At 46.8% G+C, this 24,762-nt stretch overlaps 3 protein-coding genes across 3 annotated transcripts; all 3 read left to right on the forward strand.

The window, feature by feature from the left end:
• The first annotated feature begins 1,721 nt into the window (after nt 1-1,721).
• Nucleotides 1,722-7,189, forward strand: LOC118532867 (olfactomedin-4-like). The gene is made up of 7 exons (XM_036087710.1): nt 1,722-1,790; nt 2,595-2,657; nt 2,901-3,053; nt 3,982-4,104; nt 4,296-4,449; nt 4,837-4,996; nt 6,529-7,189. The coding sequence occupies exons 1-7, from the start codon at nt 1,722-1,724 to the stop codon at nt 7,187-7,189; spliced, it is 1,383 nt and encodes a 460-aa protein (XP_035943603.1).
• Nucleotides 7,190-9,690: 2,501 nt separating this feature from the next.
• Nucleotides 9,691-11,535, forward strand: UBQLNL (ubiquilin like). Its single transcript, XM_036087711.2, is given in 1 exon segment — nt 9,691-11,535. A coding segment is annotated over 1 exon segment (1,845 nt).
• A 4,404-nt stretch (nt 11,536-15,939) lies between these two features.
• Nucleotides 15,940-17,907, forward strand: UBQLN3 (ubiquilin 3). Its single transcript, XM_036087706.2, has one exon. The coding sequence runs from the start codon at nt 15,940-15,942 to the stop codon at nt 17,905-17,907; it is 1,968 nt and encodes a 655-aa protein (XP_035943599.1).
• The last annotated feature ends 6,855 nt before the right edge of the window (nt 17,908-24,762 follow it).

Below are 24,762 nucleotides of genomic sequence, written 5' to 3' on the forward strand. Positions count from 1 at the left end.
GTTCCCTGCTCAGGGACAGAATGCACACTAACTCACCTCTCCTGGCCTGGACCTTGCTTGGCTAGACTTTGCCTACCCTTTCTAAGTGTGTATTAATCTCCACAGTTGCATCTCACACACATAAACGTGTTGGGCCTGGCCCTTGGCAAACAAGGAGGCCCAGGACGTGGCGTGGAGATCAAGATCTCATCTTTCTCCAACACTCTGCCCAGCCAAGCCAGATTAGTGAGATGTGGCTCTGCGTGGTGCCTTTCGTCCAGTGTGTGACACTAAGCAGGAACTCCATGTTTGCTGAATGGATGAAGACAGGAGGAGCTGAGGAAATGGCACAATATGAATCAAAGAGAACAGAGCTCTGGAAACTGACATGGCTTCGGACCTGGCCAATTCATACTGTCAATCTTGGTAGAGCTGCCGGCTCTGGGAGGGAAAGCAGTGGACTGCCCCATGGTGCCCACCTGAGCTATTTCCCCTCTCTTCTCCTGTGCCGAGCCTTCCTCTGCTTTCCCAACTGGTTCCACTTGCTAGGTTTACTTGGCAAAATATACCCCAGCTCCCGTTGTCATGCTCTGTGCTCTGTGTTCTTGCACGCTTCCTCCTCTCCATCCCCCCTTCCATAAAGTTGTAGGAACACCCAGCCGGACAGCGATTCTGGAGAGGTTTCCTGCTCCATGCAGGTTAATTCCCAACTCATTCCTCTCATACCTCCCTAACCTCGGTAGCTCCCCTGGACCCGTGGCTACAGCAAGGCCAGGCCAGAGGAGTTGATGGAGAATGGATCCCAGGCCTGGAGCAGGGAGTCAGAGGGTGAAAATCTGTAAAGCGGGGTGTGGGTATAATCTCTCATCAAGGATTGCCCAACGGGGCCCAAGGCATGTCTTCCCGGGGTCATACATTCACTTCACCTCTCCAGCCCTTTCCCTAGGAGAAGTACACACTTCATATGCCTCCCTCTACTGGGTATTATGTGTTGGGCAATGGGCTTTAAAGGAGGGGATGCATTAGCAAATGGCTTTTATGTGAAAAGCCTATGATATCTGTATTGGGGGAGAAATGACAAGCAGGGAAATAATAAAAGATACAAATTTCTCGATGGAAAAATGGGGGAAAATGCAGTCTTCATAGGAAATCTGACATCCTCTTAGGTATTTGGGGGGTTTGAGACTCACCACTGCCTGGGAAGTATTCAAGAGGCATAGTGAAAGAGGAAAGAACAAGTTTGAGTGGCCAGCACTAGGAACACTGAGCTTTGACTCAGGAAGCAACTTTTTCTTTTCTTAGGATACATCAGGTGAGAGGCCAGAAGACTAGAGACTTGACAAGAAGATATTGGGAAGGGGCTTTCTTGAAGGACAGGCAGTGGAGGCTGTAGGCATATGGATCTCCAATTAGCAGATCCATTCGAATAGTAGTGTGGGATGGAAATGTTTAGAGTGCTTAGAACAGTGAAGAGGACAGACTTCTAGGTGTGGGGAGGGCACATAGCTGAGAGAGACTCTGTCTGTGTAAAAAAGTCCCTTCTACCCCATCTCTGGAAGCACAAGTATGTCACAGTCCTCTTTTTCCCATGCTCCACCCTGTCCCTTCCCAACCCCTCTCACATGCTCAGTCCTTTCAGATGTTGAAATCTATATCCCTCCTGCTGAGACCATTCACTGGGACCAGAGATAAAAGCTTAGGGGAACTCAAAGGTCTTGCTCCCCTCCTGTAGCAGAAGCAAGATGCAGCCTGCCCTGGCCCTCTGGATACCCTTACTGCTGCTGCTCCTGGTGCTCTCTGGACAGCCTCAGGTACAGCCTGAGGGTGCTGGGGTCTCAAACAGGTGGGCTTCAGCCTGGCTTCCCTCATCCCTCTGACCTGTTTCAAGAAGTCCCAGGTTCTGAGAGAGAGTGAAGGTGGAGAGACCTAGGGATGTCTGGAAGGGGGATAGGATGCCCAGTCTGCTCTGATTGTTGCTGGGCTTGGGTAGGCTTAGGGTGAGACAGGGAAAACAAGGATGAAGATGAGAGAGGAGGATTTCAGGGCTGTCCACCCTGTTCTTCTATGAGGCCTCACTTTCTGAAGAAATCTGCCACCCTTTTCCTAGTGAAGGATGCTGGAGCTGAGGCAGGCCAGCCTGGGCTGTTGTAGGCATGTGTCCTTTGCTTCAACATCCCCAAAAGCTAAACCACTGGGCTGGAGTTCAGACTGAAAACATAACCTAATTAACTCCCAGGGCCAGAAAAACTAGTGTGGGACGATTCACAGGACAGGAGCCACACATCTTGATTCTTGAAGAATCTGTAAGGAAACCCCAGCTGTTTTATTTATTTTTTTTAAACTCTCAGAACCTCTGGTTTTCAACTTAAAATGAAGAATTCAAGTCATATGTTGTCATGTTCTTGTGAGCACTAAATATCAGTCCAGAGTCCAGTGCCTCACGGTGTTGTTCATATTCATCTCCCTTCTTTGACAATTTGGAACACTCTGTTCCTGCTGTCTTCACAACAAAATGAACTTGTGGGAATCTACTCAATCTCCAGAGTAGAGGTACTGTATCCCCTAAACTGGTCCCTTAAGACTTCTTTTCAGATCAGCTTTCCTCTTTTCCATAGAGCCTCAAGGAAGAGTCTACTCCCAGTTCTGTGAACTGTGACCAGAACCAGCCAGTGTATGAGGTAGGTGAGGAAGGCCCCACCTCTAGGAGCTGGAAGGGGAACGTGCAATGTTCTGGGAAGTCAAGGGAAGGGTCACTCCAACTCATGGCAGAAGGAGAGTCAGTCATGGACAACCTCCTGTGCCAAGAGAGCTCTTCTCAGACACTCCAGAGTAGGGTCAGCTCTTCTGCTTCATGTTCCTAAACAGCACATTAGGACCCATGTTTCATCACACTTAATGTGCCCATGGCCTTGCCTTTGCAGCTGGTGAAAAGGGTGCCGGGTTCTGTGGATGAGGATGGCCTGTGCCATTGTGTAGTTCACCTGCCCAACAACCTCATGCCCATGAATCAGCTGGAACAGCTACAGAGTATAACCCAGGTGCTCATGGACAAGTATGATCAGGAGCTATCCAGGGTAAGCACTGGAGCTATGGGCTGGGGCTGGCAGTTATAGGAGCACATTCTCTCCTGGATCCAGCATGAGGATGAGCCGGGGTGGTAGAGAAATTGCTGAAGGAAGCATAGCCCTCATCTTTGAGATGAATCCTGAGTATGAAGGAAAAATTAGGTGTCGTTCTTGGGATTCTCAGTGGCAGTCACAGTACAGAGAGGCTTGTGTAGGATGTGCTTCCTCCATTAAGAGGACAATTCATGGGTATAGGTGCAGTGGGAGATGGGAAGAGGTTTTAGCAAAGGAAGAGGAAAGTGGGATGGCCAGTGCAAAGGAGACGGAAAAAAGTTGGAGTTGAGTTAAAATAGGGGCAATATCTGGAGAGTCTTGTGGGCCAGGCTGGTGAGTTTGCAATCAACGCTGTAAGTAAGGCTGAGTGAATGGAAATGTGACATCCACCCTGTGATGTGGGCAGTAGCTTTTCGGAATGGGTACTTGTAGAGCCCTGGGGAAGGCTGATGGTAGAGGGCCTGGAAGCTAGGAGTCTGTCCATTCATTTACTCACCAAGACACTCCTGAAAGTGTGTCTGTAACCAGGAAAGGGGAAGAGAAACTGGGCATATGGGGGAAATAGTGATTTTTCCTGAAGTGAAAAGAAGGACACGAATGTCCTAAGCTGTGAGATGGAGATAACACTAATGCTCACCTCAATGGCTGTTAATGGAACAAAAGAAATGACAGATCTGAGAGTATTTTGTTGGCTGTGTGGCACTGGGGAGCATGTGAACGGGAGAAAGAGCCACAGGTGTTGAGGTTTAGGGGTCCTGCTTGTCCATTCCCCCGCACCCAGGTCAGTGAGTACGCTCACACCATTGAAGGTCAGGATAACCAGGTCCTGGAAATGAACTGTGCCCTGAAGCCCAGGAATCCCATTGCTCTTGCTTCCTCCTAGGAGGCCCCAACATACAACTTGCTGCGCCTGGAGCTAGAGGGAGCACGGGAGTTGGTGACCCAGCTTATGGCCAAGGAAGGAGGTAGTGAGACTGAGGACCTCCTCTCTCAACTCCAGAGCCAGGTACATGGGGATAGATTGGAGAATCCCTCTCCCCTCCATAGTCTCCTGTCTTATTTAATCTCATAAATTTGATGATTTCCAAAATCACTTATTTCTGGGGAAAAAAGTCACTGAGCTGGGCAATATGGGAGCCTCACTTCAGTTCATAGGAACAGTCCATGACCCATATCCTTGGCATCTTGTTTCCATAGGTGGCTAATGCCAGCCTCACACTCAAGCTTCTGGCTGACTCTGACCAGCGCAGCCTCCGTGCTTACCGCCAGGAGGTGGATGTTCTTGAGGGCCGGCTCAGCGATTGTGAGAGGGAGAAGTGGCAAGAGGCCTCTGGTCCACCCCTGCCCCCTGGTGAGGCCTCAGACTGAATTTCTTAAGATCTCATCTACCCAAAGACTGGATTTGGGAATAGGGGGTTGGTTATGGGGTACTGAGGGTTGGGCAGCAAAGGTCTTTTGCTTCCTTGCATGCTGGATCACTAAGGGCTGCAGACTGAGATAGGTACACTCTCACATACAGGCATACTAGTATGTACAGATATATATAAACACACCTATAATCAGACATGTGCACTATCCTCTATTCGTGCAAAGTCACACCTGCTTATATAGCTCTGCATGCCCTCAGGCAGACAGACACATGCTGAAATGCACACATGGCTATTACACTTTCATTGTCCTCTCCCTGTGGGTTGGGTGCTTCACTCCTAGTTTCTACCTTGCCTGCTCTCTTCTGTAGGTTCTTGTGCCCACGGAGGCCTCCAGAAAGTCAGCCGACCCCTTGTGGTACAACTCAATTGGAGAGGCTTCTCCCATATGGCAGGTGTCTGGGGTCGAGACTCAGCACCCAATCTAGACTCTTCCCTCTACTGGGTAGCTCCTCTGGGTAAGAATGGCAGGTGAGTTCAGGATGGTTTCTCTTTTGCAACCAGGTTCATTCCAAATGTTCCCTACCCTACCCTAATGGGTTTATTTGTAGCCCCAGCAGAGCTTCCTCTCTCCATTTTAGGTATGCCCCTGGACAAACTTAGCCTAGGCCTGACAGGCCACCTCCTAGAACTCCTCTCTGGATTAAGGAGGACTCAGATGGCCCTGAGCTCCTTCACAAACCCACTGTCCGAAATTTCCAATCTGATCATAATCCAAACTGGTTCTATCTATAGCCTGATCTTATTTCAAGAGCAAACTCTTCTCCACCTGGCCCTCAAAATCCTAGCTTCTTCTGAGAACAGTTTAAAGGATGAACTTGACCATACTTATGACATGGACTCAAACAAAGCTGAGTTTGAATCTCAGTACTTAGAGTGAGCTTGGAAAATGCATTAATGTCTCAGACCCATTCTAGCCATTTGGAAAATAAGGATAGTTAAATTATGAGAATATCATGTGAGATTCCGTAGAAAAGTGTGACAGGTATAATTGGTGCTAGTGGATGTTTTTTAGATGATAAGATTGCTAACTGAATCCATGAGTAGATGAATGAGCCCTTCAATAACCTGGCAGCCTGGCTAGGCAGCTAGGCGCAACGCACAGGCAGGGGGTTTAAAGTCAGTCTATATAGGAGTATGAGAAAGATCTAACTGAGTAGGAGATTACAGGAGGGTAGGATGAACATGGCTTGAACCTATCACTGAAGGGCCTCAGTGGAAGATCGTCTCAGATAGTGTTACTAATAACATTGCTCCCAATTCCTACAGGTGCTTTGTAGCAGGTGAAGCATATTAACATGACTTTGCTTTTTTAATCGTCTCAAAATCTCTGTGGGTAAGGCAGTACTTACCAATGTCAAGCAGTGACAATTCAGGGATAATTTAAAGAACTTTCCAAAGTGATCTCATGAGCATAGGTCTCCCCAAATCCACCTCCGAACTGTGTCCCACTCTGGGACACCAATGTCTCAGGGGCAGGTGGAATGCCGTGGAGTCTAGGTATAGAAGAGTCTCCATAAAGAAGAAAAGAATAATAGCTATCCCTTGATGATGGCTTACTTGGAGAGAAATATTCTACTAATTGGTTTATTAGCATTATTTAGGTCAGTCCTGATATCAATGAGATAGATTCTTTTGTTATTCTTTTTACAGATTTTAGTTATGAGCTGAGTGAGTGACTTTGAGCAAATTACTTATTCTTTCTAAGAACCAGTCTCCTAGTCTGTGGGAATACAACCTAAGTTCTGGTGCTGTTGCTATAATTAAATGAGATAATGCACTCACAGTGTCCATGAGGCATTGTTGAGTTTGATGTCAGTGTTATTGCTGTTACTGATTTTTTTTACAGTTGTTTTTTGTCCCAGTATATTGTAAGTAAAAGAAGAGAGATTACAAATCAGTTCTGTTTGATTCCAAAGCTCCCGCTATTAATTAGAACACTAGCCTGCTCATTTTTATTAGCACTGTGTACCCTGATGATTCTGGTGTGGGGCTTGGCCTAGGTACTTTGACTACTACCGGCTGTACAAGTCCTATGATGACCTGGTACTGATGAAGAACTATGTGGAGAGGACAATGGGCTACGGTGATGGCAGCGGTAATACCGTGTACGAGAACTTCATGTACTTCAATTATTATGGCACACGTGACATTGCCAAGGTGAATCTCTCCTCCAACACCCTGGTGCTACGACGCCCATTGCCCAGTGCCACCTACAACAACCGATTCTCCTATGCCGGTGTGTCCTGGAAAGACATAGATTTTGCTGGTGATGAGAAGGGGCTGTGGGTGCTCTATGCCACTGAGGAGAGCAAGGGAAACTTGGTTGTGAGTCGTCTCAATACCGGCACCTTAGCGGTGGAGAAAACCTGGCGCACCAGCCAGTACAAGCCAGCCATGTCAGGAGCCTTCATGGCCTGTGGAGTGCTCTATGCCTTACGCCCACTGAGCACCCGCCAAGAAGAGATCTTCTATGCTTTTGATACCACCACTGGGCGGGAGCGCCATCTCAGCATCCCGCTGGATAAGATGCTGGAAACGCTACATGGCATCAATTACTCCCCCTTGGATCACAAGCTCTATGTCTACAATGATGGCTACCTGATCAATTATGACCTCAGCTTCCTGGCACGGAAGCAGAAACAATCAAAACCACCAGCTTGAAAGCTCTCTTGGCTTCTTCCTGACCACATCCTGTCACACCCGAGAAATCTTCTAGGCCCTGAGACCCCTGGGGCAGAGTATTGGGAGAATCATGTCCTCCTTCTCATAACTCCAGATGAATCGTCCCCCACAATGGCCATCACTCCTACTGATTGAGAAATGTTGATTATATCTTTATCATTGATAATTCTGTAGAATTGATAATTCTGTAGAACTGATAACTCAATCCTTACATTAAAGTTCTTTTTAATAATGGCCTACCTGGATTTGATTGTGGTTTGACTGGGAAACAAACACTAACACTAACAAACACCTCTTTACTAGAATCCTAGAATTGTAGGCACAGCATTCTAATTTTTAAAACAAATCTATTCTGTGTTTTGAAAACCAGGAATCCAGCTTTGACAAATATAAAATTCCATGAACTAGGCTTAAGATGATAAGCCTTATGTTGAGAGCCTCTGCTCCCAGTGCAGAGACCAGGGCAACTGGTCATTAGAATGGGATATAGAAGCCCCCTTTCTTATCCTCAGCCTCCTTCAGGGTACCTGGGGAGTAAAGAGGCAGTGTCTTGGTGTGAAAATCAATGTTTCCCTGTCCTGAATCAATCTCACTTTGAGTGCAATTGAGGGAAGGACTTAGGCCTGAGTCCCATTCTAGGAAGTAAGCAGCTAATGGCTGAGCATGAGGAGGGTCTGACGTGGACTGAGCTGGTGGTCTAGACATTCTCAATAGAGAATCCTTTGGTGTGACACAGGAAGTCCCCTGGCCAACTGTCTGTAATATCTTTGCTCATCTTCAACACACTGAGAACATAGAGGCCCAGACACTCCACCTCTGTTACTTATCTATCTGAGTGGTTCAGCTCCCTCCCATGGGGTCGGATGGAATGTTGAAAATTTCAGATCCCAAAGTCTTCACAGTCACACAGAGGATACCAGAATACTTCAGGCACACTGTCTCATGCTTATACTTCCACATATACAAACATTCACAAATATACATCCAACCAGACATATGGGTTCTTACTCATTTGTACAATATTTCCATCTACGTAAACATAAATACACATTTTAACATATCCACTAAGGGAAAATTATCTGCTGCCCAAATATAGATCAAGCACCATCCCCCAAAACTGCATGGAACTGAGAATCTGTTTTAGTTGCCTAAACCCGTCCTGTTAGGAATTTCACTACGAATCACCTCCACCATCACCTCTTGATCTACAGACTTCTCTCCCACTAATGCTATGACACAAAGGTGGGCACTGAAGACTGGGCTAAGACATTGAATCAAATCTTTCTAAAAGTTCTGCTAAAATGACATGTAGAAAAGACCAAGTGATAGCTGAATAAAAAATATTTTGCGAGGAAGGGCTCACTCACCTTTAATTTGAAATGCCCCTCAGGGAGCCTCCCCAGCTAGCCTTGCTCCTGCTTTTAGGATCGAGGAAATCAATCTCCACATGGGAGCACTCTCAGTTAAGTCCAGTATCACTAAACCTAGAGCCAAAGAAAACCATGACCTCCCTTTCCACTTGTGAACTTTGTCCTTGCTCCCTTTTCCTTTGTAAGGCCTCATTTTTTTGAGATCTCTAACAAAAGTAATAAGATCCTTCTTACAGGAGAGATTCCATTCTTACAGGTATGCAGTTTTATCTATGGCTTCAGCAAACTCGACTTTCAATATAACAAGCCTGCAATCCCAACAGGGACACACACACAGCACCACAGACAAGCACACATCTCACATAAACAATGTGGTCTTTTTGTTTTTTAAGATTTTTAAAATTTTTTAAATTTGTTTGACAGAGAGAGAGCAGGAGAGTAGAAGCAGGGGGAGCAGCAGGCAGAGGGAGAGGGAGAAGCAGACTCCCCTCTGAGCAGGGGCTCAATCCCAGGACCCTGAGATCATGACCTGAGCCAAAGGCAGAGGTTGAACTGACTGAGCCACCCAGGCACCACCCCTCACCTTTTTTTTTAATAGTTCCATCCTGAGAACTTTGTCTTTTATTTTCTGGAAAATGACCTTATTTTATTTTATTATGGAGATCTGGTGACCCCACCCCTACGCCCACCCCCACACATACACTTATACAAATATGTCTCCCTTCCCTAGCTGGTCCTGGCAGAGACTGTGAGACTAGAGTTGACATCACAATATCCCTTTTTTGAAGAGGTTATGGTATTGGTGGGTGGGGCAGAAGGGAGGGGCAGCCCTGGGTGGAGTCATCTTTACTTAGCCCACCTAGTACCAAGTATGAATCAGTAGCCACGACAGGCCTCAGCTGGGCCACATCTGGAGAACTGGGGTGGGGGGTATAACATCGCAAAATACCTGACCCCAGCTGGTCACTCATCCCTTTCTGGGCACCAGGGAAACTAGCCTTTGGTCTAAGAACACGACACCTGAGACAAAGGCCAGCAGAAATATTTGTCTGCCCTCACCCTTCTGCCCCGGCTTCCACCTGCTCAACATCTGCCCTCCCACTGAGGTCCATGCCGCATGTCATCTCTTGAAAACCCAGGATGGCTCAGAGTGGGCGTCCTTCAGGTTTGCCTGCAGACAAGAACATCTCTTCAAGTGTCACCCGAGTGATAGTGAAGACAGCAGGCAAGCAGGAAGACTTTATGATAGCTGATGACACCTCAGTGAGGCAGTTCAAGGAGAAGCTATCTGCTCACTTTAAGTGCCAGATGGACCAACTCGTGCTTGTCTTCATGGGCCGCCTTCTCAAAGATCATGACACACTGAGCCAAAGGGGCATCCTAGATGGTCACACCATTCACTTGGTCATCAAGTCCAAATGCAGCTCCAGATCCCTAGCCCATTCCTCCCGGAAACTGCTGACCAAAGAGCCCTGCCACTGGGACAGAAACACCGAAGGTAACAGCAATGGGGTATACCAACCTGCTGGTGTGAGTCACACCCCAGTGGAATCAGCCCTTCTTGTGGAGCCTGATGCATCCAAAATGCATACCCAGGATCTGGAAGTGGGTAGTCTAGAGTATATAGCACAGATGCTACAGAATCCTAGTATCCAGCAGCTTCTGTCTAACACAGACCTCATGAGACAGTTCATCTCAGAACACCCAGACATACAACAACTAATGCAGCAGAACCCAGAAGTCTCCCACATCCTTGACAGTTCTGAGATCCTATGGCAGACTCTGGAGCTGGCCAGAAACCTTGCCATTATTCAAGAGCTAATGCAGATCCAGCAACCTGAACAGAATCTTGAGCATCCACTGAACCCACAGTCACACTCAGGCTTAGAGACAATGCCAGGTGGGGACAATGTCCTGTGTCAGAGTTATGTTGATTACAATGACCAAATGCTCAACAGCTCACAAGATCCCTTTGGGGGCAACCCTTTCACAGCTCTCCTGGAAGGACAAGTTTTGGAACAAGTTCAATCCTCACCTCCATCTCCAACACCACCCCAGGAACGACGGGACCAGCTCCCACAGCTCCCTACAACCCGAGTCATCTATACTAGTTCTTGTGGTTTATCCTCTATCACCTCAGCCAGTGTTACCCCCAACAGGGTGAACCATACTCCCAGTGCCTATGCTACCACTATCTCCACCAAGAGCCGGAGTCATACCTGTCCCATTCAGCAGCCGGCTGGGGTACCAGCCTTACCTAGCATAGAGCTCACCCAGCAGCCCCAGGCAGAAGACAAAGATGCCACCATCTCTCTAGATAGCTCTGACCAGAAATTAGAGGATGACCTCCAGCCTTCGGATGAGCAGACCAGCTCCCAGATCACAGGAAGCATGATGCAGTTGCTTTTGAATAACCCGTACTTGGCAGCCCAGATGATGTTGTTCATAAGTATGCCCCAGCTGAGTGAACAGTGTAGGCAGCAGCTGTCCACATTCCTGCAGCAGACACAGCTTTCCGACATGCTTATATCCCTAGCCAACCCTAAAGCATCACAAGCAATATTGCAGATTGAGCAGGGTCTGCAGCTGTTGGCCACAGAGGCTCCTGTTCTTCTACCCTGGGTTGCACCTTACCTGTGGGGCCTGGGTTGGCTTCCTGCACCCAGCTGCAGCTACCCTGACACAGTGCCCTGGGCCTGGGATGTGCCAGATATTGTTGAACCCAAACATCCTGAATGCTGCCACAAATCTGGAACAGTCCAGCAGAGGCTACAGTCCTTAGCTGGAGACCCTTCCCGCCTTCCACAAGCCCCTGAGATTCGTTTCAGTCAACAGATGGAATCTCTCCAGGCCATGGGATTTGGGAACCATCATGCCAATCTGGAGGCACTCATTGCTACTGAGGGGGACACCAGTGCTGCTATTTGCAAACTCAAGAGATCCCAAGGATTCTAACCACCATGCCTACTTATTTGCTTGTTACCTGCTACTGACCCATTTGACCACATCATCTGCCTCTTCCACCTCTTCTGATGCTTCCATCCAGGAGAAGTCCTGGAACAGGAGAAACCAAACAATGCTTTCTCCACTGAATAATAGACCATTGGCCATGGGTAGAAGATCTGTCAATAAAATGGCTACTCCCACACGCCCCCATCTGAGGTTTGGCTTTGTTTCTTTTGCAAAAAAGGGAACTATCTGTGTTTGATGTGATATCCCTGTCTCACCTACAGTACATACATGAGTGTACACACATGCCACATGCATATATTAACATAGAGATAGAGAATCATAGTTTTTTTATCTTTTGAGAATCATCGTTGCGTACATAGAACCCAAACTCAGATGTCATACCATGCTCACACACCCAAGGACATGTATATGCTTTGCACACATACACAAGGTCACATAGCCAAAGATTCATGTATACAGGCATATACATTCAACACATTGCACACTCAGCCAAGGGCATGCACAGCAACACACAAATACCTAAAGACACATACACACACCCATGTGTAGGGGAAGACAGTCATAATATACCCATACAAAAGGGAAAATTACGATAGATAGACACATATATGTAGTCATAAAGACTTCCTTAATTTCCCAAGTCCAAATTGTTCAAGTTTGAAAGTGGAAGAAGAATGGCCTGGTGGGCCAGAGTAGGAAAAGTCCACATTTCAGCCAGGTCTAGGTAGGTATTTATCCTCTTTAGGAATCTCTTACTAATTGCCATTGTTATAATCATAGGACTTTGCTGGACTGTTACTATTCCCTCTTTAGCACAGAGAGATACAGTTGCTTACCCTGACTGCCTTTCCTGTCACCAAAACTCAGGCGTCTGGGGGCATGGCACCTTCCAAGAATACAAGTCCTTCGGCATATCAAATGTCCGTAGCTTGTGTTCTCTGTAGTTAGTCAAGGCCCCATCTCTTCCTCTTCCTGCCTCCCCAGGAGTATCCCAGCCAATTGGTATGTAAACAATTACATAAGTCAAATATTGTTTTAGGCATTGAAGAAATATCAGTGACCAAATAAAGTCAAATAAGTCAAATAATTTCATAAGTCAAATATTGTTTTAGGCATTGAATGAACAGCAGTGACCAAATAAAGTTCCTTTATTTAGGAGTTTACTTTTGTGGGGATAAGACTGTATTCTACTTAACCTATGAATAAGTGCTATGAGGAAAAATGAAGCAGGATAAGGTCTTCTACATACAGGGTAATCCAGGAAGGCCTCTCCTGAAAGGCAATAATTGATCAGAAATCAGAAGAAATTGGGAGAACTGAACATGCACTCCTTTGGGAGAAGTATTTTCCAGGCAGAGAAGTTTACCTAGGAGTAAAAGTGTGAGGTGGGAATATTCTTGATGTGTTTGAAGAATAACAAGGAGATGTTGTAGCTGGAGTGGATTGAACTAAACAATGGAAGGAAAAGCAGGACATCCGGAAGAACTTGTAGGGTCTGGTGAGGACTCTGGATTTTACTATGAATGCAGTAGAAAATCTCTGCTGGATTTCAAGCAAACAATGCAGGTGTTTCAGTGCATGGGTCTGACTGCCAAGTGGGGAAAGACTGTGCTAGAGGTAGAAGTGTAAGCAGACACACTAATGAGGTAGCTCTTGCAATGGAGCAGGTGGGAGATGGTGGTGTCTGGAGCAGTGGAGGTGGTGATGCAGATTCAGATTCTGGTCTGCAAAGGGTACCCACAGAAATCCTGTGTGCTCCTCACAGACTACCTCTCCTCTAGCCCTGACACTGCCATCAGCAAGACTGAAGGAGAGCCCACAAAACAAGTGCTCCTGCAGATCTGCTGCCAGACTCCCACTCCCCCACTCAAACTAGTAAAAGGATAGGTCTCAAGAAAGAATTATAGCTAAAATGGATTTTCTACATTCCTATTAAGATGCCTCCACCCAATCAATTCATCTTTTTTAAAAGATTTTATTTATTTATTTATTTATTTATTTATTTATTTATTTAGAGAGTTTGAGCAGGAGGAGGGGCAGAAGGAGAGGGAGAGAGAATCCCAAGCAGACTCCTCACTGAGCGTGGAGCCCAGTGTGGTACTCCACTCGGGGCTCAAAGTGGGGCTCATCCCCAGGACCCTGAGATCATGACCTGAACCAAAACCAAGGGTCAGATGTTTAACTGACTGAGCCACCTAGGCACCCTTATCCAATCAGTTAATCTAATTAAGCTTTATACCCTGTTTGCCTCATGTTATCTGAAAAGCCCAAGCTCTATTGTGTCACCTTTCTGATTCTTACCCCAATATGTTCTGAAAATCCCTCATGTGACCCAATTTTCCACTGGTCATCAATTCTCTGAACCTTTCCACCTACCATTTAGAACTCATAATTTAGCAACAGCAAATCCTTACTCTATCTATAACCTTTCCTCTAAATGATCCCCACCTTTTTGCCATAACTGAAATCTGGCTGTCCAATGACAACCCATACACTCTGTGCTCCATCCTGTTATGAATAAATTGTCTGTGGACCAAAATCAAGCTCTCTGCTTGGGCACTGATCCCAATCTCTCCAATTCATCTACTCAATAGCTTAGTCTTGCAATTATTTTCTCTTCCATCTGCATCATTTGTCCCTCCCCATTGTGTTGTTCCCATCAGAATAAAAGCATGATGTAATATTCTCAACTTAAGAAAAAACAAAACAAAAACGTCTCTATCCCCACATTTCCACACAGCCATCATAGCCTTTCTCTTAGGTAAAATACTCTTATTGAATCCACTTCATTTCCAACCCACTTGCTTTTAAACCCACTCCAGCCAGATTTCTGCCCCTTCCACTCTTCCAAGTCTAGGTTCATCATGGTCCCCCATTCTCTTGTCAAACCCAGTGGTCAGTTCTCAGCCTTTATCTTCCTGATCTACCAGCATTATCCAACACCGTCAGTTACTCTCTCCTTTCCGAAACTCTTCTTCATTTGCTTTGTTCCCCCTCTCTCTCCTTTTTCTGACTTAGTGTTTTATTTCTTCTCAATTTCCTTTGTGGAACACATCTAATATTCCAGACTTGTAAATATGTAGTGCCCATGCCTTGGTCTTTTTACCTTTATCCTGTTACTATACTCACTAATCTTATGATTCTAAATACTCTGCCAATACTGATGAACTGCAGGCTCACAATAGTGAACTCCCTCCCTTCATGTCCATTTGGGTATAAAATAAACATTTCAAATGTATGTAATTCTGAACTCTGGGTTTTCTGTTTAACAACTTTATTCCCTGGGGCACCTGGGTGGCTCAGTCAGTTGAGTGTCTGCTTTTGGCTCAGGTCATGATCCCAGGGTCCTGCTTCTCCCTCTGCCTCCCTCTCTCTTTTTCTCTCTGTCTTTCATGAATAAATAAATAAAATCTTAAAAAAAAAATTTATTCCCTGGTCTTTTTTTTTTTAAATCTCAGTAAATAGCCAGTCCATTCTTTGGGTTCTTCTGGGGAATAACAATAATCTTTTTAAAAAGTAAAATAAATACTTCGTGTCATTTCTGGCCCTTCTCTCATATGCTAGATCTTGCCCATCAGAAAGCCAATATGCTGAAGATATATAAAAAATTCATGTCTAATGTTGAATGAAAAAGAAGACAGAAACATAGACTGCCAGGAAGAAGAACAATTCAGGGTGCAGTTGAATTTGGGTCTTCACAGGGACATAGGGGGCTAAGGCTAAGGCCTTCCTAATTTTGCAATCCAAGGCTGTCTCCACACACCACATACAGGTGTGTGGAAGTAGGGCTCTTGACCTGTGATGGAAGGGTCAGCCCAGGTTCCTCACTATGAAGAAGGCATCAAGGTAAAGGAAATAGAAGAGGTAAGGGGGGGCAGTTGCATTCCTGGGGAAACAGAGCACCTTGGAGAGGTCTCAAGAATCCATTGTGTGAGGCTGTGATGTCAGTGCTGAGGTCACAGAGGTGACCTGATGGAGTGGGTTCCGGCCCAGAAGGCTTCAGGGGTGGCTGTTAGCAAGATGAGGGCGGTTTGGAGCCCTGTATAAGAGGAAGGACGGGGCCACAGCTGACTGGTATGTATGCCCTGACCCAAATCCTTCTTCCTGCCTTTGCCCTTCACTCATCAACCATAGACCTCTTTCTCAGGGCATCCAGTCTTCCTCTCCCGACCTAACACCTCTCAGACCCATAATCCTCCACAAGCATCCTATCCTGAGGACCTCATTGCCCCTTCCATGCAGACTCCCTATGGCCCCGCTCTGAGACCCCAGGCCCTCTTCCTGCTCACCTTTCTTACTTTTGCCACTGCCCGAAAGGATGATCTTGGTACCCCATCCCCATCCCCCAGCTGTGTCCCCACAGACCTGGGCCTCCTGCTGCTTACCATGGCCAAAAGCGGAGAGGCACTGCCCCAGGGCAGCCCAGCACCGATCCAGGATCCCCACCTCATCAAGGTGACAGTGAAGACGCCCAAGGACAAGGAGGATTTCTCAGTTACAGACACTTGCACCATCCAGCAGCTGAAGGAAGAGATATCCCAGCGCTTTAAGGCCCACCCTGATCAGCTGGTCTTAATCTTTGCTGGCAAAATCCTCAAGGACCCTGACTCACTGGCACAGTGTGGAGTGCGAGATGGCCTCACTGTCCACCTGGTCATCAAGATGCAACGCCGCACCATGGGCACTGAGTGTCCAGCTGCTTCAGGCCCTGCCCCAGCCCCCAGCCCTGGATCATTCCCTCAACCTAGCTCCATTTACCCGGCAGATGGGCCACCCACCTTTAGTTTAGGTGTTCTCACAGGCCTCAATGGGCTAGGCCTGACCTCTGCTAGCTTCTCTGACCAGCCAAGCTCACTGATGTGGCAGCATGTCTCTGTGCCTGAGTTTGTGGCTCAGATCATTGATGACCCTTTCGTCCAGGGTCTGCTGTCCAACACAGCCCTGATGCGCCAGCTGGTTCTCAACAACCCCCATATACAGCAGCTGATCCAGCACAACCCCGAGGTTGGGCATATTCTCAACAACCCTGAAATCATGAGGCAGACGCTGGAGTTCCTACGCAACCCAGCCATGATGCAAGAGATGATGCGTAGCCAGGACCGGGCACTCAGTAACCTAGAGAGCATCCCTGGTGGCTACAATGTGCTCCGTACCATGTACACAGATATTATGGACCCGATGCTTAATGCGGTACAGGAGCAGTTTGGTGGCAATCCCTTTGCTACTTCCACTACTGCTAATGCCACCAGCAGCAGCCGGCCTTCGAGGACGGAGAACTGTGACCCTCTCCCCAACCCCTGGGCTTCCACATATGGAAGCTCAGGTGGCAGGCGAGGCAGGCGTCCTGGAAACCAGGATGTATCTGAAACTAGAAATAGGGTTCCCAACATTCTGGGTAATATAGGGCTCTATGACTATCTTCAGCAATTACATGAGACCCCCCAGTCCCTGGGAACCTATCTGCAAGGCACCGCATCCACCCGCAATCCGAGCCAAGAACCACCACCACCACCAGGAAATCGAATCCCCCCAACTTCCTCCTCTTCCCAGGAACGTGAGGCAGGCCAGCCTCTCCCCAGAGAGTCAGTAGCCATCAAGGGAAAGTCCTCTTGCCCATCATTCCTGAGATACCCCCCAGAGAGCAGTACTGGACAAGATGGAAGCCAAGGTGGTGCAGGGAACGGCTCCACCGGCCACAGCACCAACATGCCTGACCTTGTCTTAGGGCTGGGGCGTTCTGCCAACAGGGCGCCATTCGTTCCTTCACCACCTTCCCCCATGGCGGCTACCCCTGGAATGCCTGAGCATGCTTGGCTGCCCCCACCAGCTTATCCAAGATCCCTGAGGCCTACCAGCATGAGCCAGGTCCCACAGCTGCAGGATGAGATGCGCCGGCAACTGCCGCTACTTCTGCACCTTCAGGCAGCCGTGGCAAACCCTCGCGCCATGCACGCCCTGCTTCAGATTGAGCAGGGTCTGCAGATCCTGGCTACCGAAGCCCCTCGCCTCCTCCTCTGGTTCATGCCTTGCCTAGCAGGGCTGGGAAGTATGGCAGGCGGAACAGAGCCTAGAGAGGGCGCCCTTATGCCTGAGGAGCCCCCTGTAGCCCCAGGTCCTGAGGTTCCCCCAGCACAGGGCTCTGTGGATCTGGACCTCTATTCTACCCCTTTCCTCCAGATGTTGCAAGCTCTAGCTGGTGCCAATCCCCAGCAGCCGCAGCCCGAGACTCACTTCCGGGTGCAGCTAGAGCAACTGCGGGCGATGGGCTTTCTGAATCCCGAAGCCAATCTCCAGGCCCTTATAGCCACTGGGGGTGATGTGGATGCTGCTGTGGAGAAGCTGAGGCAGGCATAGGAGCCCTAGTTGTTCAAACCGTATCTTTTCCTCTGTGCCCTTTCCCCGTATCCCTCTACCCTAACTCCCCCGTTCTTGAATGCAGCTGCACACTATGAACCAAATCCACTATGATGCCCTTTACTGCGGAGACAATGTTGTTCCAGAGTCCGGAAGAATGAGAGCCAGAAACAGGGTGAGGGTGCTGTGAGTGACCCAACCATCCCTGCCACTGTACCATCTCGGGGCCCCAGTCTGAGCTCTGCTTATGCCTATCTTGAGATGCAATTACATCCAATCTCCAGTGTCTGTTGCTGCCCGAGTCCAGTTCTTTGTGGGCTCAGGGGGAAAGGGGCCAGTATGGGAAAAAAGCTGGCGAGGAGAGCTGTGTCTGCATGGGTGGGAGGGCTGGGAGGGAAAGCTCAAAGGTTTGAGGTTCAAAGATTTGGGAAGAACCAAGGAGGGTGAGCTGAGGCCTGCAGCTCCCCTGGTGTCCTTCCAGAGGTCCCCCAGATCTTGTGTCCTGTAGGAGCTGCCACCCTGTACTCCGTTCTTTGGAGCGTTCCTACCACCAGCCTGCCTGCAAAGTGGGCACGGTTAGTTATTTCTATCACCCCTGAAGACTATCCCACAGGTGGCTCTCACTTTCTGGATTTGAGGCTGATTCCTGAGTAGATGGGGAGCCCCAAGAATTCAGGCTGAGTTCTAAAATTCCCTAATCGCACAAGGTTACAAAAGTACTGTCCCTGGTGGACACAGTTTGTCCTGGATGTTGTCTTTCTTGCAGCTGCCAGCTCAGAAATGGAGTACTCACCCTGTGCTCAGCATTCTGCTAGTGGTTAGAGAGTCAGTGTGAGACAGAGACATGATCCTCCTTCAGGAGGCGATGGTCTGGGGGCACGGAGCGTTCCAACTGTATGTGAAGACTACTCATTATACAGAATACAAGCTGTGAGAGGTGCTGCAAAGAGCAGGAGCTGTGGAGGAGCACACAGGCCTGATCTTATCTGGGGAGACAGGGAAGGCTTCCTGAGTAGGCGCTCCAAGCTGAAATCTGAAAAGTGGTAAGAATGAAGTAGGCAGACATGTGACAGGAGAGGGGAGAGCATCCCAGCTGCAGAGGCAGGAGGAGCAAAGGGGCTGAGGCAGGCTGTGTATGACACACGGGAGGTGCCCTCGGCCTCTCAGACTAAAGTCTTGTGGGCACTCAGCGGTGCTTCCCATGACCTGAGTACTTCCAGGGTAAAAGTGACACAATTCATGAATCAAGTGAGCAAACCAGGCCTCACCCACAGGGGTAAACATGCTGGAGAAATGCGCGAACACACTTAAATACACCCTGACACGGCTTGTGTTCAAGCATACACGCAGAACACGGTCTGTTAAAAGTTGATCTCAGAACAGAGATGTAAACACAAACATTAATGTTATATGCTGTCCAGGGAAGAAAAGGGGCTTTGAGGGAGGGGACCGCTACGGTAAATGTGGTCATGGTGTGTGCTTGAACATCAGAGACTCAGCGTTGGGGGTCCTTTTAGGAACTTGGAGAAACAGAACCTCCACCTGGGGCTCAGGACACTTGTACCGACCTCTCTTACCTTTCAGCGACCAGCATGCATCAGAGATGAAACGAGCTTCGGGAGCAACTTTCTCTCACTGCTTTAGGTTTCAACCTCTAGGTGAAACAGGAGGCTTCAAGCTCCCCTTCAGTGGGGGGCAGGGGGGGAGTTGTCCAGATCAAAGGAACTGCTGTTTATAGTGGTGCTAGGGGGAAGGCAGGGGCAAGTCTTGCCTCTCTGTTTCCTGGAACCAATAAGGCAAGTGCTGTGGGGCTGCCTCTGACTGGGGAAGGTGTACCATGCAATCTCTAATTTCTATCCTGCAAAGGCCAGGTAGGTCTGAGAAAAAGCCTCAGGGAAAGATTGTTTTCATTTGCCTTTCATCTGGGCCAAAGGAAGCATGAGGGCTCATTTGAAGTAAATCTCAGGACAGACAGTAGGTGGGAATCTGGGGCTAAGCAGGTGGGAATCCTGACTAGGGAAGAGAGTGTTCACTGAATGTTTTCAGGCCATATGTTAGGAGAGCCCTGGACAGTGGACTGGGTGTTTAGAATCTTGGTTCTAGTCTCATCAGAGACTGAACACCTCAGCTGGGTGTCCAGGAGAAGGGGATTCCTGGGACAGGGAGGGTCACTGGCCTCCACCTAGGGCTCTACCTAATGCAGGGCCTGGCCCATGGGAAGCACTCAGTAAAGACTGAATGAATGAACGCTGAATGATGAGTGAGGAAATGAGCAACCAAATGAGAAAGTGGTTAGGGAGATGAAGCAGATGTGAACTGATAGAGGGTAGCCCAGGACGGGGCTTGTGCTTGGGGAAATGGGGACCGCTGGAGTTTGTGGAAGAGGAGATCTCGCAGGCTGATGTGGCCAAAACAGTAGGCTTCTCCAGATGTCCTATTTGCTCCCTGCTGTGACTCTCACCCCCTATCAGGAGGTCTAAATCCAGGACCTGCACCTGGGGAGGACCCACAGCAGGGGTTGTGTACGTGCAGAAGAGAAGCAGGGTCTGTTTGGGTGATACTGGGTCTGGTGCTTGGCTCCACCCAAGGAAGATGTATCCTTTCTTCAGACCAAGAGACTTGCTAGAAAGCAAAGAAAAAAAAGAGAGAGAGAGAGAGGCAGCGGGAGGATTGAAGTCCGTAATGCTGTATCACATAGCCAGTCAGGTAGGTGGACGGACAACAAGTTAAGAGCAAAGCATTATTCAAACAACAGGAAGTGATTTTATGCACCTGTTCTTTTTATTATTATTATTATTATTATTATTCTCCTCCTAATACCCCTGTCATAAATACACACACATTTTTTTTCTACATATTTTAGGGGTTCACTACTTATATTTAATTTTAAATAATAGTTAACATTTATTGAGGTTTTCCAAATGCCAGCCCTGTTCCAAGCTCTTTATATCTGAATCCACACAATGGCCCTCTAATGCAGGTAGTATTACTATTCCCATCTTTCAGATGAGCAAAACTGAGGCACAGGGAGAGGGGAAAGTTCATGGCTTCACGTTATACAGCTTCTGCATAGCGGAGGCAGGATTTGAAATTAGTCTATTCCAGAGTCCACACTCTTAACCACTGCGCTCAGTCAAATTAATTCATGCTTCAATCTGTACCCATAAAAAGTAAAAAGGGGAGGATTTGTGGCATTTAATTGGGATCTTTGCCTCCCTGCAAATACCTACTGTGGACTGGAATATTTCCTTTGCCATATCTTATATATGTTTATATATGTGTATTTATGGTGTTTTTTTAAATTTAATCAACTAGTGCCACACTTCTTAAATTGTTTTAACTTTGAAATTCTTAATGACAAAATGTTCAATGCTTGACTCATTATTCCTTTGCAAAATACCATTGTTTAATTTTGTCTATTTTTCTGCATATACTTACAATAGATGTCAAATTTCAGAAAAAGCCAAATGAGATCTTGATTGGCCACTACATTTATAAATTAGAGAGAACTGAGAATTTTACAACTGGCAGTATTTCCTTTTAGAATAAGAAATGTTCCCATTCAAATTTCTTTTGTTTGATCTAAAGAAGTGTAGTTTCTCCAACAGCTGGTGAACAGAGTGGGAGGGATGGGAGTAGGCAAAGTAGATGAGGGGGATTAAGAGGTATAAACTTCCGGTCATAGAATAAATAAGTCATGGGAATGACATGTACAGCACAGGGAATATAGTTAGTCATACAGTAATAACGTTTGGTGACAGAATGCATAAAAATATCAAAGCACTATAATGCACACCTGAAACTAATAGGGTATTGTATGTCAATTATACTTCAACAACAATAACAAAAGATCTCTAGTTTCTTTTGTTACTTTTTTGTGACTTCTTTTGTTTTATTAGTCCTATCCATTAGGGTTTATTTCAATGTTACATTTTTCTGGTTATTTGGAGTGAAATTTTTTCCTTTATATTTTCAGGATACATATGGTTGTGATGAAGCTGTGCTGTCACCAATTATATTATAAATTCTTATTTTAGACAGGTTTTTTTGTTGATTCTCATGCAAACAACTATATGCATCCTTGAAAAACAGTTATAAAGACTCCAATGTTCTAATAGTTAAGCCTCTTTTCTACAATGAATTTGACTTGTTTTCTCAGTTTAAAAGCAACATATAAGTACAGTTAATCCTTGAACAACTATGTGGGTCCACATATATATGGAATTAAAAAAAATTTTTTTATTATGTTCAGTTAGCCATCATATAAGTTTTTATTGTAGTGGAATTTTAAATTTTTTTGAGTTGAGAGCAAAAACCACAGACATTTATTTACAACTACCCATCCCAGTCTCCGCGAGATCAAATACAAGTCAACTGGCACAGAGGTCGTACCTGCTGCCCTGTAAGTACTGGGTTGGGGGGCGGCCCTGTAAGACCAGGACCAGGCTGGGCTGTAGGTCACTCCATGTGCCCATGGTGCAGTCAGGTCCATCGCCCGGGGCTGGTGGGCAGGAGGCTGGGCTGGAATGGAGGAAGGCTCCCAGAGGGCAGGGATGGCACTGTGCAGGAGCCCCTCACCTCCACTGTCCCCAGCTCACTCACCCCACTGCCCCCCCCAACCCCCCAGCCCAGAGAGGCTGGTGCACTCACTTATGGTGGACTCACTTGTGACAGCAGCTGCATATGCCAGGGGTGGGTGGTACACCTCCAGGAGGCAGATGGAGCAGTTCCACTGTGCCTCCAGGCTGTGGTTGCTGCCCACGGCCCACTCAGGGGCTGCAGTAGGTTGGAGGCCACGAGGCTGCAGAACATTGCCATCTTGGCGCTGGGCCCATGGCTGCCTCCCCGGTCCCAGCCCTACCTGCCACTTACAGGTGGAGTTTTTTTTTAATAAATATACATACAATACTGTAAATGTGTTTTCTCTTTCTTATGGCTTTCTTCATAACATTTTCTTTTCTCTAGCTTACTTTATTGTAAGAGTACAGAATGTAACACATATAACATACAGAATGTGTGCTAATCCACAGTTTATGTTATCCCTAGGGCTTCTGGTCAACAGAAGGCTATTAGTAGTTACATTTTTGAGGAATCAAAAGTTATATGTGGATTTTTTACTGCACTTCTAACCCTTGCATTGTTCAAGCGTCAACTGTGTATATCAGATAATATAGATAAGTAAAATAAGAACATAAAAACTAGCAATGCTAATGCCATCATGGTTGTCCTTCCAACACATGTTACAAACCTGTGATACTATTGTAAATAATGTTTCATAACCTGGCTTTTTAACTTGATAATAAATCAGGAAGCTTATTTTCTAAGTTACAGAGGAGCCTTTGCAACTCATTAGTTTAACCAATATTTCCTGAACACTTTCTATATGCCAGAAACTATGCTTGGTGCTAAGAATTCAATGGTGAACAACAAGATACGGTTCTTGCTCTAAGGAGCTTACAATATAGTGGCGATAAGAGACTTCCAACAAACAAACAAGAGATAGAAGTAATAGCTAACAGAGTACTCACTGAGACCAAGGCACTGTTTAATAAGCTTTGTGCCTATTAACATTTAATTCTTACAACAACCCTATAAGCTTGGCACTATCATTAACCAATTTTACAGATAGGTAAAGGAAGGTGTAGGAATGTTAAATGTCTAATCCAAGGTTGCACAGCTAAGCAGTGGTGGAGTTGGAGCTGGGATTTGAACCCATGTTTCTAGAGACCACACTCTTAATCTCTATTCTATTGCAAAAATAATTTTGAATTATAATAAATTTCATGTGGGAAATAGACCAGGTAATTTAATAGTGCATTTAGAGGGAGGAGGGATATATATTTAGAAGAGTGGTCAGAATGTATCTCTCTGGAGGGAGTATTTCTGCAGAGACATTAAGGGTAAGAGGAAGCCAGACATTCAAAGAGTTGGGGGAAGAATGTTCCAGGAAGAGGGGAAAGTGTAAAGGAGTTCCCTGAGTTAGGTTAGAGTTCAACAGGTTTGAAGAAAAAGGAAAGAAGGCCAGTGTGTCCAGAGTAGTGAGAATGGGCGGGGAAGAGTGCTTCAAGGTGAAGTGGGAGAGACAGTGGGCAGGATGGTGCAGGGTTGTGTTTCCTCCCACCGAGTATGGAGTGTGGATTTCTTTCTCCTCTCTGGGGAGCATAAATGAGAGGCTGGCAGGGGTGGAAACCAAGTCAAGATAGAAGATCCTGCTGTCATTCAGGTGAGGGATGGTGTTGCCCTTAGACTGGGGTTCTCTACAAGGGCATATGGCAAGAAGTGGACAGCTGAAGAATTTTTGGAGATATAATTGACAAACCCTTCTGATAAGATCAGATGTGCAAGGTTAAGGAAAGGGAGGAATTGGGAACTCATTTACTTATTCAGCTAACATTAATTGAGCACTCTCTCTCTCCCAGGTTCTGTGCTGGGTGCTGGAGATGGAAGGTGTTCTAGATCACAAAGCCCTGCCTTTGTTTAGCCAAAAGAGAGGAGGCAGATACACGACATAATGGAATTTCAAGCAAAGGGAGAGGCTAAGAAACACAGAGTAAGAAGACAGAAATTGACAGGTGGACTCTTCTGGGATTGTAATCACCAAGCACATCACTCCAGAGAGAGTTTAAGCAGAGATGTGATGAATGAAGGGAGTGAGCAAATGAAAGTCAGGAGCACGAGGTCCCTGACAAATGGGATATCACTTAAAAAGCAGGCACGAGCAGGGTGTGTTCCAGAATATAAGAAGGCTGCTGTGCCTGGGGCAGGGTGCTCCGGAGATGGGGCAGGGAGTGAGCCCGGGGCCAAAGTATCAGAGCGTTTTAGACTTGGTAAGGCATTTAGATTAATCTAAGTATC

This window comes from Halichoerus grypus, chromosome 11 (assembly GCF_964656455.1).
Source record: "Halichoerus grypus chromosome 11, mHalGry1.hap1.1, whole genome shotgun sequence".
Lineage (NCBI taxonomy): Eukaryota > Metazoa > Chordata > Mammalia > Carnivora > Phocidae > Halichoerus > Halichoerus grypus.